Genomic DNA, 20,137 nt, shown 5'->3' on the forward strand with positions numbered 1-20,137 from the left:
ATATTAACCCCCTTCAGTTCTTCATCCTACAGCCCAAACAATGGTGTTGCCAATATAATTCCCAGCCCGTTCACATACTGCGAGGGCCCTGTCTGTATATATCATCTGGTTATGGTATATTTCCCTACTTCACAGGAAAAGCTTCTCCCGGATAAAACCAAATACGCACTGAACGATGTAAATTACGATATCACAGTGAGGAACGTGTGGAATCCACTGTGGTGGATGTTTATGTTAACTTTTATGTAGTTGTGTGTCTTGCTGCTTTTTTTTAGTATGGCTGCATGATAATACGAATACCACTGAACCTTAATTGGTACACGTGACAATACAAGACCTTCGAAACATTTGAAAATTTTGAAATTTGTAATTTATGATAAACTACATTTTGCTAGGAAGAAACCAAATAAAAATTAATTTCTAATTTTTGAGACAAGAATCTGGGATCTGCTATTTTTCACCCAGTTATCCATCATCTGCTGAGGGGAGTCAGGCAAGAAAGCAAAGCCATCATTGCTGTAACCTGAAGATGGTCTCCGATGATTTTCCTGACTGACACGGCTGTCTGTTCAACCCGGCAGAGATGCCCCATTTGTGGGATTGTATCTCTGACCCCGACCCTCAGGTTCAATTGAACAAAATAGTTCAATTGCTTCATCACTATAAGTGGACATGAAACAGTTCCACAGCTTTACAATTAACTTATTGACTGTTACCCCCAGAAACTTTGCAGATGTATCTTTTAAATATAACAGACAAGGTGCCAAAATGATCCAATCAATCTTTGTGCAGTGCTAAACCTTTACTGAAGAATGACAATTTACCAAATGCAGCTCTGCTCTGAGAAAAGTTTCAACCTGTATCTGCCAACTAAAGTGGAACATACCCATCCCTCAGATTCAGATTCAGATTCAGATTCAATTTTAATTGTCATTGTCAGTGTACACTACATCCAATCCGCTAGCTGTCGTTAAGGCTTTGTTACCATTGCCACTGTATTATTTCTGCCAGGCAGGTTGTGCTGAGCTTTGTAATCAGCTCACTTGTACCACTGCTGTTTACTAAAGCTGGCGAGAACCACTTAGCAGCAGCATTGTAGGAGTCACCTCCAATTGTTTTCTCCAATCCTGCTGCAATTAATCAGCAGATATTGTTGTCCTAATCCCTTGTCCCGTCTTCCCTCTATATGATGCAAACATTGGTGAAATTTAAGCATGCTGATGCCATTAATGCCCTGCTTTGCTAACAAACTTCCTGGGAATTCCCCAGCTTAGTAAAATCAGTGCAAGAGAGACGAAAACAATTGTACAATTGTTCCACAATTTGCCCTGATCTCTGCTATGACTTTGCTGGGCATTACTCAAATTAAGCTCTGCGGCCTTTGATTATTGAGGGGGAAAATCAGTCAGGGGCAGATTTTGGGATAGCAGCCCGTTGATTTGTATTGTGTGAAGATAGGGTCAGACTGGGGCTTGTAATTGGACAACCCATATCAATCTCTGTTAGGGGACATGCACACAGATTTCACACGGGTGAAATGGATGGACCAAAGTGCATTTATGTATTCCAACACAAGGAGAGAAGGTGAACTTTATCTGTACTCTAACATGGGAAGAGAATGATGGAATTTTGGGAGAGTGGAAAAAGACAATTAGTGTGTCACAACCTGATATCCAGAACCGGCTGTCTAATCTCCATGCAAGGATGTTACTGGGACTGGAGGGCTTGAATTAGTAGGAGAAGATGGATAGGTTGGGGCTTTTATCCCTGGAATGTAGGAGGCTGAGGGGTGATCTTATGATGGTATGTAAAATCTTGAGAGGCATAGATAAGTTTGATGGTCACAGACGTTTTTCCAGGGTTAGGGAGTCTAGAACTAGCGTGCGTAGATTCAAGGGGGAAGGGGAAAAACTAAAGATAAACTCAGAGATAACTTTATCACACATGATGGTTGGGATGTAGAACAAGCTGCCAGAGGAAATGGTAGAAGTGGGTACAATTACAGCATTTGAAAGATATAACCATATAACAATTACAGCATGGAAACAGGCCATCTCGGCCCTACAAGTCCGTGCCGAACAATTATTTTCCCTTAGTCCCACCTGCCTGCACTCATACCATAACCCTCCATTCCCTTCTCATCCATATGCCTATCCAATTTATTTTTAAATGATACCAACGAACCTGCCTCCACCACTTCCACTGGAAGCTCATTCCACACCGCTACCACTCTCTGAGTAAAGAAGTTCCCCCTCATGTTACCCCTAAACTTCTGTCCCTTAATTCTGAAGTCATGTCCTCTTGTTTGAATCTTCCCTATTCTCAAAGGGAAAAGCTTGTCCACATCAACTCTGTCTATCTCTCTCATCATTTTAAAGACCTCTATCAAGTCTCCCCTTAACCTTCTGCGCTCCAGAGAATAAAGACCTAACTTATTCAACCTTTCTCTGTAACTTAGTTGTTGAAACCGAGGCAACATTCTAGTAAATCTCCTCTGTACTCTCTCTATTTTGTTGACATCCTTCCTATAATTGGGCGACCAAAATTGTACACCAAACTCCAGATTTGGTCTCACCAATGCCTTGTACAATTTTAACATTACATCCCGGCTTCTATACTCAATGCTCTGATTTATAAAGGCTAGCATACCAAAAGCTTTCTTTACAACCCTGTCTATATGAGATTCCACCTTCAAGGAACTATGCACGGTTATTCCCAGATCCCTCTGTTCAACTGCATTCTTCAATTCCCTACCATTTACCATGTACGTCCTATATATATGCAGATGAATAGGAACGTTTTAGGATATGGGCCAAATGCAGGCAAATGGGACTAACTCGGGTAGGCAACTTGGTCAGCATGGATGAGTTGGAACAAATAAGCAGTTTCCATGCTATAAATTCCATAACTCTATGACTTCTTGGCCTTGAAAATAATTAGTTCACCAGTCAGAAGAAGTGTCTCGGCCTGAAATGTCACCCATTCCTCGCCAGAGATGCTGCCTGTCCGGCTGAGTTACTCCAGTTTTTTGCATCTATCTTAGTTCATTATAGTTCAGTCAGTACAATTAATATCCTCACTCTAATTATTGATATTTTATTAGAGATGGATATTAAAATGGAGTAAGTGCTTCATTATCATCCAGATGATGTAATCATGTTATTAGGTTCTCGTTTCCGAGTGAATATTGACTATGTCCTCATTAGTCGGCTCTGTCCTGGGCAAATGTTCGTTCTAGCCAGTGTGTGTGTGTTCTTGCAGGCCAGGCAGCTCCTGCCAGTCACCTCATCAGGGTGGAAGGAAACAACCTCGCTCAGTACGTCGATGATGCCGTCACTGGACGGCAGAGCGTCATGGTGCCGTTTGAACCGCCACAGGTAGGTTGCAGCTCTTACACATGCAAGCAGCATTAGGTTCAATCTCCCATTCATACTTAGAAATCGGGAGATCATTGATCAATGTGATCAAGTGGAGAATGAGCTCATTTGAAATCATTGCACAGTTTAAGTTGTTCACAGATATTGATTTTTAAAATATTTTTAAGATTAATTTAAACAGATGACATGGGGATACCTTACAGATAATGTACTGTAATGTCCAGTAAATATTTTGTTTTCATTATTGCAGAAATATCACTTTAAGATTAGCAAAATTCCGAGGAGCTGGCTTTTCGATCAAGGTGCCATATTCTATGAAAGAAACTGCCTCAAGTACTGGACTGTAATGTTATACTGACACCTAGTGTCAAGTATGAAATGCATATTGCTAGAACCTAGTCAGCATTAATTTAAAAGAAACGTAATAAGCAAAAGATCAGGAATTTCAACTATTGGAGATATACCAGTTGTTTATAGGTAACATGTATGTCAACATTACATCCTGGATATTATTGAATTAGAATAGAGATCTTATTGATTGATGATTCTGGTTTGAGCAGGTTGGAACTGAGTTCACTACAATTCTCTACAACTTCATGTGCAACAGTAGCTGTGTGGGTGGAATGAATCGAAGACCCATCCTCATCATCATTACCTTGGAAACAAGAGAGTGAGTGGCTCTTGCTGTACATTCATTATAGTGGCACAGTGGCAGAGCGGTAGAGCTGCTGCCTCACAGTTCTCATTTAGAAGCCTCTCATGATCTACTGTACTATACATCAAAGTATAATGTCATTCTCATCTTTGCTAATATTCGTTGTCCCAAGGGATCATTTTTAAACTTCATTCATCTACATAGTTCTCCATAGCATATTATTGTCTCAATTGTCTCTAGAGATAGTGTCCTTTGTAAGTCCGTCAATCTTTCCATTTGTCCCCCCGTTCAGGTTCCATCCATTAATTATTCACCTTCAGCTGATCGTTAGCACACTTATCAACCTTACCTCTTCAACAATGCGTTTAATATCTCTCCTAGCTCTGTCACATATACAATACCATTTCTGCTTTGTAATGCATGGGGAATTTATCTACAATAAAGACCTTGTATTGTTAGGGGCTGTAATGAGTTATGAGCAAGTTTTAAGTATTTGGATCAATGATGGAGGAAGAACATTCAAAATGCATCAAATTAATAGAATTTTTTTATTAAAACAACTATAAAACTACAACTAAACTACAGCAAAGCAGGAAATAAACACTGAGTCCTTCAACTCCAAATCACGCTCACTTGCGAAAACTTGTTGGGACCTCCTTCTTATGACAGCTAAATCTTAAAGTTCTCCATGTTCTCCAATTATGATGCCTGACTTCATCACCCTGTGTGTTCTGTCGCTGTATCTTGAAGTGTGTGGGTCCTGACACCGTTGTGGATCAGGCCCAAAGTGAAGTCACCTCTCTCAGCATGCACTTACAGAATCCATAAGCCTGCACTTCTACACCAATCTAAACACAGCAGTTGACATTGTTGTTGGAACTAGCTGTTCTTCTTTGTACTGAAAACAAGGATTATTTGTTACACCAGGCACTGTGTTAGTCTCGAACAACTCTGAGAAAGAAAAGTTTGTCTTATCATCATGCTCATGAGGTCTCATGATTTACTGGCTCATCTCAGTGAGCTCAGTATTTCCCAAGCACCTAAATGTTCTGCTTGCTTGACACCTGGTGTTGTGAGCATACTTCTCTATTTTAGCTGAAAAGCTTTTTTTAACCTTTACATTACAGAGACTGATAATAATTCTTGCACCTATCCAAATCACACCCCGAATGAACACTTCCCATTATCTCCTTCAGTGGCCAGGTTCTTGGACGTCGGTCCTTCGAAGGTCGAATATGCGCCTGCCCAGGAAGAGATCGGAAAGCGGATGAGGACCATTACCGTGAGCAGCAAGCCATCAATGACAGTGCGGCAAAAAATGGAAATGGTAACAAACGCAGTAAGTCTGTGGGTTTGAGCACATGTGAGCTGGTGGAGGACAAGGGGCTGGTGTGGACATAGATGGCCATTGGTGTGTAGACTGGGTTGTGACAGTGTGGATGATGGGTGGTTGCTGGGTCATGATCAAATAAATGAACATTGGCGGTTTGGTATCGCCACATATTGCTGTTGCTTTTCATCTCTTTCTCTTCTGTATCTTTCACTGGCTGGAAGTCTAGTCTGCTCTCGGCTCTATGCTTGATTCACAACAAAGCTGATCACTATCCACGAACGCTCATCTTTTTCTCTTTACTTCCTTTGAAGCCCTAGTTTCTACACTGAGCAGTGGTTGAGTCTGTGGCACCAACTATATGGCACCATGTACAGTATATGTCTTATGGTATATGAATATGGCACAGGTATATAATCGAGGTGTCCATTTCTTCATGCAGAGCATGATGAATAGTTGGGAGATTAATTTATGCTGTCCTTACCTCAGAGGTGGGATTGAATTATTGTGTGATCGCCATCATCTGATGCCCACAGCTTGTGCATAACCATATTATTACAATATCTTAATCCCTTATACAAAACTTACCATAAAAAAGAATGCATTATAATTTCACCCTATTGTTGAATACAACTGGACATGGTGTAATCTTTGGAATTTGAAATCAAAGACTGCAGTTGTGAAAATGGACTTGATGCCCATATTTGCTGTTTTTCAGCTTTCAAACAGACTCCACAAACAACACAGGGACCCAATGCTGGCATTAAAAAAAGAAGGCACGGGGACGAGGAGTTCTTTTATATACCTGTGAGTATTCAGCGCTTTCCTTCAGCCAGCTAATTACTGAGTGATATCCTGCCTCCTCTATCCTGCCTCTTCAGAATACTATCGTTAATGTCTAAAGGCAGTGGAATTTCACATTTAAAGGCAGGAGTTTCTAAGCAACGCTTAATTTGCTGGATGGAACAGGGCACCAACTATGTCATCCAGGTGCCCATTTCTTCACCCAAAACATGAAGAATAGTTGGCAGATTAATTTATGCTCCCCTTATCAAACACTCACAAAAGTACCTGTTGTGATGCTGATCACTAGATGGTGATCAGGTGCAGTAAACCTGCCCGACAATGCCACATCCCGTTCCAGCACCTCGATTGTTATCCTTTATAAGGCGACTCTTATACAATCTAGCTTTTCCAATAGATTTTTTTATTTCTAATAGATCATATAAAATAATAGATGTATGTAAAATGAGACGGTGTGGTGCAGAAAGACTAGAGAGTAGCTAATATTTTGCCTCTATTTATGAAGGGCTGCAAGGAAAAGCTTGGGAATTACAGACCAGTGAGCCTAACCAGGCAAGTTACTGGAGAGTATTCAGAGGGATAAGATATTTGTGCATTTGGATAGATGGGGGCTGATTAAGGATAGTCAGCATGGTCTAGTGTGTGTGAGATGAGCGCAGATCGGTAAGCAATGTCTAAATGGATTTCAGCAAGGCTTTTGATGAGGTTCCCCATGAGAGGTTAGATTGCAATGGATCTAGAGAGAGCTGGCAAACTGAATAGAAAATTCACTTCGTGGGAGGAAGCAGAGGGTGATGTGGAAAGTTGCTTCTGGAGGTCTGTGATTAATGGTGTTGGGCCCATTGCTGTGTAGTTGATATCAATGATTTGGATGAGAACGTACAAGCAAGACTAGTGAGTTTGCAGGTGACACAAAAGTGGGTGATATTATAGATAGTGAAGATGGTTATCAAAGATTTCAGCAGGATCTTGATCAGTTGAGCAAGTGGGTTGAGGAATGGTTAATGGAGTTTAATGCAGATAAGTGCGAGTTGTTGCATTCTGCAGAAGTTAAACCAGGCAGGACCTTCACGGTAAATGGCAGGGTAATGTTGTAGAGCAGGGATCTAGGAGTGCGGTAAAATAGTGCCTTGAAAGTGGCGTCACAGGTCAAGAAGGCTTTCAGCCCATTGGCCTTCATCAGTCAAGGTATTGAGTATGGAAGTTGGAATGTTATGTTACAGGTGTACAATACATTGGTGAGGCTACATTTGGAGTTTTGTGTTCAGTTTTGATCACCTTGCTATAGGAAGGATAGTGAAACAAGGAACCACAGATGCAGGTTTAGAAAAAAAGACACAAACTGCTGGAGTACCTCAGCGAGTTAGGCAGCATATCTGGAGAATATGCATTGTTGAAGTTTTGGGTTGGGACTCTGGTTTGACGAAGTGTCCCGACCCAAAACTATCCATGTTCTCCTGAGATGCTGCCTGACTTGCTGTGTTACTTGGATGTCCTGTCACTCTACACCTCCGCAGAACCAACCAATCCCGTCTACTGATACTCTCCTCTGCCTAGCGGAGCTGGTCCTTACCCTTAATAACTTTTGTTTGACTCCTCCTATTTCCTCCAAATACAAGGCATAGCTATGGGCACGCGCATGGGCCCTAGCTATGCCTGCATCTTTGTAGGGTACGTCGAACAATCTTTGTTCGAGGCGTACCAGCCCCATCCCCGACCTCTACCTCCGCTGCATCGACGACTGCATTGGTGCCACCTCCTGCACCCACACACAACTCACTGACCATCCATTTCACCACTAACTTCCATCCAGCACTTAAATACACCTGGACCATTTCCGACACTTCCCTACCTTTTCTGGACCTCACTATCTTCGTCGCAGGTGATAGACTTCTGACCGACATCCACTATAAACCCACTGACTCCCATGGCTATCTAGACTACACTTCTTCCCACTCTGCTTCCTGGAAGGACTCCATCCCCTACTCCCAATTCCTCCATCTAAGCTGCATCCACACCCAGGATGAGGTGGTCCACACCAGGGCATCGGAGATGTCCTCATTCTTCAGGAAACGGGGGTCCCCCTCTTCTACTATAGATGAGGCTCTCACCAGGGTCTTTTCTATACCCCATAACTCAGCTCTCACTCCCCATCCCCCGACTCATAACAAGGGCAGAGTCCCCCTTGTCCTCACCATCCACCCTACCAGCCGTAACACACAACAAATAATTCTCTGACATTTTCGCCACCTCCAACGGGATCGCACCACTAGCCACATCTTCCCATTTCCTCCCCTGTCTCCTTTCCACAGAGACCGCTCCCTCCGTATCTCCCTGGTCAATTCGTCCCTTCCCACCCAAACCACCCCCTCTCCTGGCACTTTCCCTTGCAACCGCAGGAAATGCTACACTTGTCGCTTTACCTCCCCCCTTGACTCCATTCAAGGACACAAGCAGTCTTTCCAGGTGCGGCAGAGGCTCACCTGCACATCCTCCAACCTCAACTATTGCATCCGCTGCTCTAGATGTCAGCCGCTCTACATCGGTGAGACCAAGTGTAGGCTTGGTGATCGTTTCGCCGAACACCTCCGCTCGGTTCGCATTAACCAACCTGATCTCCCGGTGGCTCAGCACTTCAACTCCCCCTCACATTCCGAATCCGACCTTTCTGTCCTAGGCCTCCTCCATGGCCTAAGTGAGGACCACCGTAAATTGGAGGAGCAGCACCTCATATTTCGCTTGGGCAGTTTTCACCCCAGCAGTAAGAACATTGACCTCTAATTTCAGGTAGTCCCTGCTTTCTCTTCCCCTTCTCAGCTCCCCCTCCAGCCTCACATCAGTCTGACGAAGGGTCTCGACCCGAAACATTGCCTATTTCCTTCGCTCCATAGATGCTGCCTCACCCGCTGAGTGTCTCTAGCATTTTTGTCTACTGCTGAGTTACTCTAGCAATTTGTGTCTTTATTGTAGGAAAAATATTGAAAAGCTGGAAAAACCAAAGATCCTATAGCGGAGCAAGATAGATCACTCCTGCTAAATGCTGACGTGTAGTATGCAACGGAACGGAACGTGGGCCTTTTTTTCATCCATTTCCGTAACCCGACCCGACTCGACCCGGCCCTGACTTGCAGTGTAATCAACGTTGCGGGGGAACAGTTTGTGTTAATAAATTAAAATTCTGAAAATGAGGAGAAGATTTTGACCAAATAACTTTTATTTTTACGAGGATGTTTCCGTAACCGGCTTCTGTCTCCGCACTAATATCCTACGGGATCTTTGGTGCGGAGACGGAAGCCGGTTACGGAATTGGGGCCGAAAATTACCCATGAATCTGCCCATGACCGTACTACGTCTGTTTCGTCAAGTGATCTATCTTGCTTGCTGTAGGATCTTTGGGAAAAACTGCAGAGAAGGTTTATGAGGATGTTGCCAGGACTTGAGGGCTTGAGATATAGGGAGAGGTTGGGCAGGCCATGAATTTATCCCTTGGAGCACAGGATAATGGATGATCTTATAGAGGTGTATAAGATGATGAGGGGAATAGATAGGATATATGCTCACATTTATCCAGAGTAGGGTAATCAAGAACCAAAGGACATAGGTTTAAGTGAGAGAGGAAAGATTTAATAGAAACCTGAAGAGCAACTATAGAACAAGCAGCCAGAGGAGGTAGTTGAGGCAGGTACTAAAACAACAGCACCTACATACTCAAGACCACCATTGGCTGACACTGTGGTACAGATCATCAAGCAGCTGCCTCACTGATCCAGCAACCCTATCTCAGAGATGTGTCGCCTGAAACAGACCACTTCCCTTTTACCCAAGACTTCTAGCTCAGTTATGGAAGAAATTTACATCCACTTTCTGTCATGCATTTTTACTATGTTCTTTCTCAAATCAGAATCTATTCCTCAATGACCTCCAGCTAAAATACATCTGCCCATCAGATGGGGACGGTGACCAAGTGCTGTTAGTCTTTCATTATTTTGAGTCCCACACAGAGTCAGGAATTTACTCAGCACGGCATTAACACCTATACCTGGTCACAATTAGTAGACAGGATAACGTTGGCATGCCATCTAAATCAGAGGCAGTATGTTAATATAATTCCATATCAAGATCCGCAATCCCTTTTTCAAGAACGCTTGCATTTAACAAAAGGTCATTTTGCAATTCCTAATGTCAGTAAACAAGCATTTCTTAGATCAGGGATAGAATGGCTTCATTCTACCCCTACAAAGTGCCCGATTCCCATTCTCAGAAGAGCAGACCTATAACAGCTTGACAAGTCTTGTCCCCAGACCTGTTATCCTCAAGGCTTTACAACTTATGGCTACTAGTTAAGTGCCAATTAGTGCACCAGCTTCAGAATTGTTTGTGGAATGAGCCCAAGGATATTACGAGAGAATCACAGGTGCAATTTAGTCATGGAAAGGATTCCAGTGTCACATGTCCGTCGCCTTGGAAAAACGACATGTATGTCATCGAAGAAAATTATTATAATAATAATAATTGTTATAATGATTCTCCCCCTGAAACCCAACAACCGGTCTAATTTAAACAGCCTCATGCACGGCCTCGACGATTTAAAATGTTGGATGGCTCAGAATTTCCTCCAACTTAACGAGAGCAAGTCTGAGGTCATCCTACTCCGCCCCTCCAACCCCATCAAAATGATAACAGGCAGCCTTGGAAGTCTAACCTCCTTAGTCGAAACCGCACGTCAAAATTCTTGGTGTGATATTTGACTCTTCATTAAAGTTTGACAAGCAAGTCAATACTGTGGTAAAAGCTGGTTTCTTCCAGCTCGCACGATAGCTAAAATCAAATCATTCCTCAAATCCGACGACCTTGAAAAAAATCATCCACGCATTCATCTTTTCCCGCCTTGACTACTGCAACTCCCTATACACTGGTATCAGCCAATCATCCCTGTTCGGTCTGCAATTGGTCCAAAACGCCGCAGCGAGACTTCTGATGGGTACCCGTAAAAGGGACCACATCACCCCGATCATGGCCTCTCTCCACTGGCTCCCAGTATGGTACAAAATCAACTTCAAGCTCCTCTTATTCGTTTACAAAGCCCTTAATGGGCTTGCCCCCCCCCATATCAAAAATCCTCTAACCAACCATTCTACCTCTAGGTACCTCAGGTCGGTCGACTTGGGGCTACTGACTATCCTGTGGTCTAGACTTAAGCTCAGGGGCGACCGCTCTTTGCGGTTGCAGCACCTAAACTGTGGAATAGCATCCCGCTCCTCATCAGAACTGCCCCCACCATCGTCAAGACTCAAAAACGATCTCTATTCCCAAGCGTTTTAGAGCCCCTCTGATGGGGGCGCTGTAAACAGTTTATGTATGTATGTATTGTTGGGTCTGTCTACCATTGTATGTATCAAATTAGTACCTGCGCTGATGTGAAGCACTTTGGTCAACTTGAGTTTTTAATTGTGCTATACAAATACATTTATTATTTTAATAATAATAATAATAATAATAATAATAATAATAATAATAATAATAATAATAATAATAATAATAATAATAATAATAATACTTTATTAGCCAAATATGTTTTGCGACATACGAGGAATTTCAGCCCAACTCACCCACGCTGATCAAGATGCATGACCTGCAAATGGTGTTCCTTTCTGCTCTGGGGCTCCGTGGCAATATTACAAATCCTATAATTTGGTCCCATGATGAAATTCAGTTTGTATGTATTTTATCAAGAATGCTACAGTTCTGGAGGCTGACAACTCTTTTCCAGTTTTCCTTCAGTATGAGTTGCACCTACAATTTGATTTCATTCTCTCAAAACAAGTAAACTCTGCTAGTTAAATGATTTCAGCCATGGTTGCGGTTAGGGTGGGTGTTACATTTAGTTCCAGGCATGGGAAAACATCAGCCCCTTGGACAGTGATGTCCTATTGAAAACTATGCTTGGATGAGGACAGGCATTAACTTGTTTATGCTGTCTGACTAAACCTAGATGGGGAAAAATTGGTGGAAAAAAAACCGAAAACAAAAGCTATTTCTTAGAAGCGGAGCAGTAATGCATATATATGATGGTCTCCATCTTTTGCTGTAGGTACGAGGTCGAGAGAATTTTGAAATCCTCATGAAGATCAAGGAGAGCCTGGAGCTGATGGAACTGGTACCTCAGCAGCTTGTTGACTCATACCGGCAGCAGCAACAGCAAATGGTGCAACGCCAGTCAGTACTCAGACTCTTACCATTCTTTGTTTACTGTGCCATGGAATTATAAAGCCATACAGCAAAGAAACAAGTCCTTCAGCCTACCAAATCTACATCAGCATTAGAAACCAATGTATAAAATCTCACACCAATCTTTCCCACATTCCCATTAACATTCTCACACTCACACACCAAATGCAATTTATAATGGCCATTTAATCTAACCACAAATTAACATTTGTGAGAGCATCGTAGAGTCATAGAGTTATTCAGCGTGGAAACAGGCCCTTCAGCCCAACTTGCCCACACCAGCCAACATGTCCCAGTTACACTAGTCCCACCTCCCTGCGTTTGGCCCATATCCTTCCAAACCAGTTCTGTTCATGTACTTGTCTAACTGCTTCTTAAACGTTGGGATAGTCCCTGCCTCAACTACCTCCTCTGGCAGCTTGTTCCATACACCCACCACCCTTTGTGTGAAAAAGTTACCCCTGAGATTCTTATTCAATCTTTTCCCCTCTGGACCTCAATCCACCTACTCTGAGCAAGAGACTGTGCATCCACCCGATCTATTCCTCTCATGATTTTATACACCTCTATAAGATAACCCCTCATCCTTCTGTGCGCCACAGAATAGAGACCCAGCCTGCTCAACCTCTCCTTATTGATCAGACCCCCTAATCCTGGCAACATCCTCGTAAACCCTCTGCACCCTTTTGAGCTTGACATCATCTTCCCTATAACATGGTGCCCAGAACTAGACACAATACTCTAAATGCAGCCTCACCAACGTCTTATACAACTGCAACATGACCTCTCAACTTCTATACTCAATACTGATGTTGGTGGAAATTGGAGTACCTGGAGGAAACTCACACAGTCACGGTGGCGCAGCGGTAGAGTTGCCACCTTACAGCATTGCCGGAGACCCGGGTTCGATCCTGAATACGGGTGCTGTCTGTACGGAGTTTGTACGTCCTCCCCGTGACCTGCATGAGTTTTCTCTGAGATCCTTGGTTTCCTCCCACATTCTAGAGACATACAGGTTTGTGGGTTAATTGGCTTGGTAAATGTAAAAATTGTCCCTAGTGGGTGTAGGGCAAAGACCCAGTGGGCTGAAGGGCCTGTTTCCGCGCTGTATCTCTAAACTAACCATGGAGAACAGGCAAACTCCACCAAAGGTTAATACTTAAACTTCCCTCACTCCCAAATGTTCTCGCTGATTTCATTAGTTAGGCATCAAAATCCATTTTTGGTGGTCGGCCTTTGTCAGTTTTTCCTCACACAGAACCTAAAAACATACAAGATGTGAGAAACAAGATATCCTGTAGATCACAGCCTCACAGCCACATCATTAACTGCAATATAACCAAACCCAGACTGAGTCAGGAAAGGAATGCAAATGTATCGTTGCTGCATACCCAGCCAAAATGGAACAGCTTAATGATATGAATCATCTTCAGGACTGGCAACTGCTCTGGTTATATGTCTTTCTCTTGCTTGATATAGCATGAAAATTGAACCTTGGACCTTCCCGCTCTCTGCATTCCTATATTATACTCTTGTATAGATCTTGTATAGTGTACATATGAGAATAGTCAGAAGATTTTTGTGGCTGTGTCGTGCATGGGGTGAATTTTTGTTCCTAATAGCACAAACATTTCTAAATTCTGCGTTTGGTTTGAACAGGCAGCAGGCTTCGTCATGTTATGGCACGGTGATACCTCCTACAAATAAGGTACCCAATATGATGAACAAACTGCCTTCTGTCAACCAGCTGGTGGGGCAGCCTTCCCAACACAGTCCAAGTACCTCAGCCAGCCATGGACACATTGGTAACTATGCATGAGCATTCTGCATGTTGTTTGTGTGCCTCTTAGTGTCAGGAATCAGAATTTCTTGGGAATGAAATGTCTATCCTCTTTCATCCCATCAGTGACCCCAACAATATTCTGAAGCCCAGAATCAACACATCAGCCCAGCTCAGTGTTTCTACAGTTCTTCAATTTTCATCACAGCGTTCTCCCTTGTATCCATATGTCGCAACATTTTGATTGATATTATTGTGACAACCTTAAGACATGGAGCCAAGCTTTAAAACATTTGAGATTATTCAATTCAATTCAATTCAACTTTAATGTCATTGCACAAATACTGAGTATCGGTACAACGAAATGCAGTTTTGCGTCAGTCCGTAGTAGTGCAATATAGAAAATTTTTAAAAAAGAGGATACAGAACAATAGAAAATGCAGAATAATTAAACAATGGGGACGGAGGGACCGGAGGAATCTATCGGCGGGACTCCGAGTTCAGCAATTCAGCAAGAGTTCAGAGATTATTCAACTAAGGTTAAATATTTAGGATTGTGGGAAAATTGAGAAAGTAAGGAGTTTCATTGTCGTGACCTCCATACTATTGTCCCTGGATAGGTGAGGTCCCAGAGGATTGGAGTGGATTGGTCATTTGTTTAAGGACAAATAGGAAAGGTAAAATATATATATATGTATTTGGATAGACCAGGGCTGATTGGGGATAGTCAGCATGGTTTATACCTTGGAGATTGTATCTTACAACTTTGGTTGGGTTTTTTGAGAAGGTAACCAAAAAGGTTGACAAGGGTAGATGTCATTATGGACCTCAGCAGGACATGGATAGATGACAGGGTAGATAGACATGGATAGAAAATTGGTTGGCAGACAGGAAGCAAAGAGCAGGAGTGAACGAGTCCTTTTCAGAATGGCAGAATGGCAGGAGTGCCACAAGGTTCGGTGTTGGGGCCGCAACTGTTTACCATATATATTAATGATTTGGAAGAGGGAATTAGGAGCAACACTAGGAAGTTTGCGGATGACACAAAGCTGGGTGGCAGTGTGAACTGTGAAGAGGATGTTAGGAGGTTGCAGGGTGACCTGGACAGGTTGAGTGAGTGGGCAGATGCGTGGCAGATGCAGTATAATTTAGATAAATGTGAGTTTATCCACTTTGGCGGCAAAGACAACGGGGCAGATTATTATCTCAATGGGGTTAGGTTAGGCAAGGGGGAGGTGCAGCGAGACCTGTGCGTCATTGTACACCGGTCACTGAAAGTTGGCTTACAGGTACAGTAGGCAGTGAAGAAAGCTAATGGAATGTTGGCCTTCATAACAAGAGGATTTCAGTATAGGAGTAAAGAGGTTCTTCTGCAGTTGTATAGGGCTCTGGTGAGACCACATCTGGAGTATTGTGTCCAGTGTTGGTCTCCTAATTTGAGGAAGGACATCCTTGTGATTGAGGCAGTGCAGCGTAGGTTCACGAGATTGATCCCTGGGATGGCGGGACTGTCGTATGAGGAAAGATTGAAAAGACTAGGCTTGTATTCACTGGAGTTTAGAAGGATGAGGGGATATCTTATAGAAAATTATAAAAGGACAGGACAAGCTAGATGCAGGAAAAATGTTCCCAATGTTGGTCGAGTCCAGAACCAGGGGCCACAGTCTTAGAATAAAGGGGAAGCCATTTAAGACTGAGGTGAGAAAAAACCTTTTTCACCCAGAGAGTTGTGAATTTGTGGAATTCCCTGCCACAGAGGGCAGTGAAGGCCAAGTCACTGGATGGATTTAAGAGAGAGTTAGATAGAGCTCTAGGGGCTAGTGGAATCAAGGGATATGGGAAGAAGGCAGGCACGGGTTATTGATAGGGGATGATCAGCCATGATCACGGTGAATGGCGGTGCTGGCTCAAAGGGCCGAATGGCCTCCTCCTGCACCTATTTTCTATTTTTCTATGTTTCTATGACATCTGCTAAGGTTCTGCGTTGTAGGGTTCTCTGGAAGGTTAGATCGCATGGGATCAAGGGAGACCAAAGCTGACTGGATACCGAATTGGCTTCATGGAAGGAAGCAAAGGGTGGTGGTGGAAGATTGTTTATCAGACTAAAAACCTGTGCACTTCAGGGATGTTGCCAGGACTAGAGGGCCTGGGCTACAGGGAGAGGTTTGGCAGGGTAGGACTTTATTCCTTGGACTGCAGTAGGCTAAGTGAAATAAAGCATGGACAAATTCATGATGGGTATAGGGTGAATACATAGAGTATTTTATGTAGTGGTCCTTGAACAACATGGATTAATTTGAAATGTTGCACAAAGATTGTTGTCACAATACGTTTAATGCTGGAAACATGTAACTTACAGTGACTGTTCAATGACGTTTTCAGAATGACAAAATAGTTATTATGTATGGATGCTGGTTTAAACCAAAGATAGACATAAAAAGTTGGGGTTAGACAGCATCTCTGGAGAAAAGGAATAGGTGGCGTTTTGGGTCGAGACCGTTCTTCAGACTTTGGGTCTCGACCCGAAACGTCACCTATTCCTTTTCTCTAGAGATGCTGCCTGAGTTACTCCAGCTCAGATGCTGCCTGACCCGCTGAGTTACTCCAGCTCAGATGCTGCCTGACCCGCTGAGTTACTCCAGCTCAGATGCTGCCTGACCCGCTGTTACTCTAGCTTTTTTGTGTCTAAAATAGTTATTATCATGTTTTACAGTTTTTAATTGTGTAGCACAATTCAATTCAATTCAATTCAATTCAATTCAATTCAACTTTAATGTCATTGCACAAATACTGAGTATGGGTACAACGAAATGCAGTTTTGCGTCAGTCCGTAGTAGTGCAATATAGAAATTTTAAAAAAAAAGAGGATACAGAATAATAAAAAATACAGAATAATTAAACAATGGGGACGGAGGGATTGGAGGAATCTATCGGCGGGACTCCGAGTTCAGCAATGCGACGGTATGATTGTAGAAGCTGTTCCTCATCCTACTGGTACGAGACCTGAGGCTCCTGTACCGCCTCCCTGATGGGAGGAGGGCAAACAGTCCATGGTTGGGGTGGGAGGGGTCTTTAATGATCTTCCCAGCTCGTTTCAGACACCATTTTCGGTGGAGGGCATCCATGGCAGGGAGCGGGGCACCGATGATGTGCTGCGCGGTTTTCACCACCCGTTGTAGTGCCTTCCTGTCCGCAAAGTGCAGCTGCTGTACCATACCGTGAAGCAGGTGGTCAGGATGCTCTCGATGGTACACCTGTAGAAGTTGGTCAGGATCTGGGGGGACAGGTGGGCTTTCTTGAGCCTCCTCAGGAAGTAAAGGCGCTGCTGTGCCTTTTTGATCAGCTTGGAGGTGTTGAGGGAATAGGACAAATCCTCCGAGATGTGTACCCCGAGGAATTTGTAGCTGGAGACGCGCTCCACCTCAGTCCCGTTTATGTGGATGGGGGTATGTCTGCCCCCTCTGACCTTCCTGAAGTCGACAATAAGTTCCTTCGTCTTCTTGGAGTTGAGGACGAGGTTATTATTGGCACACCAGGTTGTCAGGTGCTGGACCTCCTCTCGGTAGGCTGACTCATCGTTGTCACTGATCAGTCCTACCACCGTGGTGTCGTCAGCAAACTTAATGATGGCGTTGGATCCGTACTTAGGGATGCAGTCGTGGGTGAAGTGGGAGTAGAGGAGAGGGCTGAGCACACAGCCCTGTGGCACGCCGGTGTTCAGTGTTATAGTGGTGGAGGTGAGGTTGTTGACCCTAACAGACTGTGGTCTGTTGGTGAGGAAATCCAGTGTCCAGTTGCAGAGGGAGGTGGAGATGCCAAGCCCGCTGAGTTTGGTGATCTAGCTGGCGGGGATGACAGTGTTGAAAGCGGAGCTGAAATCAATGAACAGCAACCTGATGTAGGAGTTGTTGTTGTCCAGGTGGGTCAGGGCAGAGTGTAGGGCCGCCGATATGGCGTCCTCTGTAGACCTGTTGGCCCGGTAGGCAAACTGATGGGGGTCCAGTGTGGGGGGGAGGCTGGCTTTGAGGTGAGCCAAGATCAGCCGCTCAAAGCACTTAGCAATGACAGGGGTGAGTGCCACTGGGCGGAAATCGTTGAGGCTCCCTGTGGCTGACTGTTTGGGCACTGGCACGATGGTTGATGTCTTGAGGCAAGTGGGGACAACACCCTGGGCCAGTGAGTGATTGAAAATGTCGGTAAAGACTTGGGATAGTTGTCCAGCACATGCCCTAAGCACCCGGCCAGGGATGCCATCGGGGCCGGCAGCTTTGCGCTCATTCACCTTGCTCAGTGCATCTTGTACAGCAGAGGTGGAGAGACTGAGGGGTTGTTCATTTGGGGGTGGAGCAACTTTGATGGCTGGGGTTTTGTTATCTCGGTCAAAGCGAGCATAGAAATGGTTTAGCTCGTCAGGAAGGGTGGCGTTGTCTGGGGGAGGGGTGTTAACTTTCTGGTAATCGGCAAGGGATTTGATTCCTTGCCACATGCGCCTGGGGTCAGAGTTGTTATGGAAGTGCTCCTCAATCCGCCGTTTGTGATTGAGTTTAGCATTCCTAATTCCCATTTTCAGATTGGCCCTGGATGAGCTGTATCCCTCAGCGTCGCCAGATCTGTAAGCGGCATCGCGAGCCTTCAGTAGGAGTCTGACCTCCCTGCTCATCCACGGCTTCTGGTTAGGGAACGTCTTTATTTCTTTGTGGGTAGTGACATTATCGGTGCAGAATTTTATATAGTCCATAACTGTTGAGTAAATAGTACACAACAATAATATGCTGCATTCAATCAAAATTCTAAGATTCAATTTTCTACCCAATGCTTGGAAGTAACCGCAGATTGTAATGCAGACCTTTCGCATTTGTAAACTGAACAATTTTGGGCAATATTACTAATTACCAATAAACAGATCAACAACGATAGAAATTATGATTGAATTCCAACTTTGCCCTCACAGTGTTGCTCCTGTGCTTCTGTTGACAGGCCCGTCTATAATGAACAACCACCATCACCACCACCACCATCACATACCAACCAATGGCAACATGAATGGAGGGAATTCCTCTCAGCCAGCAGGCATGGGGCCTGCCTCACACTGCACCCCTCCTCCCCCCTACAACGCAGATCCTGGTCTCGTCAGGTAAACCGCCTCTGCTCTTACAACACCTATTCTCATGCTGACCAAGGTCATGTGCACTGCTTTTTTTGCTGAATGGATATCATTTAACCTGTTCAGTGCCCCCCCTGAGTTCACTCGGGTCATGGCCAATAGTGAAAACAATTTGGCAATGAACAGGTAAATGAAGATGTAATCTCAAATCACCTGTGCTTGCTCAGTAATATAACTAGTTTTGTCTTTTCATTTTGTCTTGGAAAACCAGATGTCGCTTTCTCAGTCACTCAGCATTTTAATCCACTGAGCAGCTCAGCAAGTAAGGCCTTTGGTCCAATACTTGATGCAGTCTGTTAGCCAATCCCAGCCAAGGCAGTGGTGGTGATGGTGTAGACGGCAGTGAGGCCTCCCCATTCAGGATCGGGAGAGGGTTACCAGCTCTCTCTCTCCTGCTCACTAATCTACAACTTTTACTGGAAACAGACCACATGTAGGTGGTGAGTCAGGTTTGGCTGTGATGTCCATAAAGGTCAAGGCCGCCAACATTCACTGTTCACGATCAAAGGTGAATTAAATCTCACTGGAAAAGGCATCGGACGTAACTGATAGATGTGGATTAGTCTGAGATAATAGGGGAGTTTGGATCAGTAAGAATAACTCATGTAGGTGTTGGTTGAGTAGACATTGTCATGAAAGGTGCCCAGTTCATTTAGTAATGATCAGTAATCTGTAACATTTTTAATGGACCCTTATTATTCTCTGGTCAATTATTTTGCATGGTTTCTGACCAGCCCATTCAGCTCAATAAACCTGTAGTTTCCGAGTCAGCCTCTTTCTCTGATGCCAGTTTCCAATT

The 20,137-nt window shown here is 44.0% G+C and overlaps 1 protein-coding gene across 2 annotated transcripts in view; it reads left to right on the forward strand.

Annotated features, from left to right (window-relative positions):
* tp73 (tumor protein p73) overlaps positions 1–20,137 on the forward strand; it is a 258,574-nt gene that overhangs the window by 230,994 nt on the left and 7,443 nt on the right. Inside the window, exons 5-11 of one of the 2 annotated variants that reach the window (XM_033048498.1) lie at positions 3,262–3,377; positions 3,938–4,047; positions 5,229–5,371; positions 6,081–6,169; positions 12,258–12,382; positions 14,054–14,199; positions 19,152–19,308. In XM_033048498.1, coding sequence (XP_032904389.1) covers positions 3,262–3,377; positions 3,938–4,047; positions 5,229–5,371; positions 6,081–6,169; positions 12,258–12,382; positions 14,054–14,199; positions 19,152–19,308 — 886 coding nt within the window. The remainder of the gene's footprint in view (positions 1–3,261; positions 3,378–3,937; positions 4,048–5,228; positions 5,372–6,080; positions 6,170–12,257; positions 12,383–14,053; positions 14,200–19,151; positions 19,309–20,137) is intronic. The other variant, XM_033048499.1, reaches the window with a different exon arrangement.

Source organism: Amblyraja radiata, chromosome 31 (assembly GCF_010909765.2).
Source record: "Amblyraja radiata isolate CabotCenter1 chromosome 31, sAmbRad1.1.pri, whole genome shotgun sequence".
Taxonomy (NCBI): Eukaryota; Metazoa; Chordata; class Chondrichthyes; order Rajiformes; family Rajidae; genus Amblyraja; species Amblyraja radiata.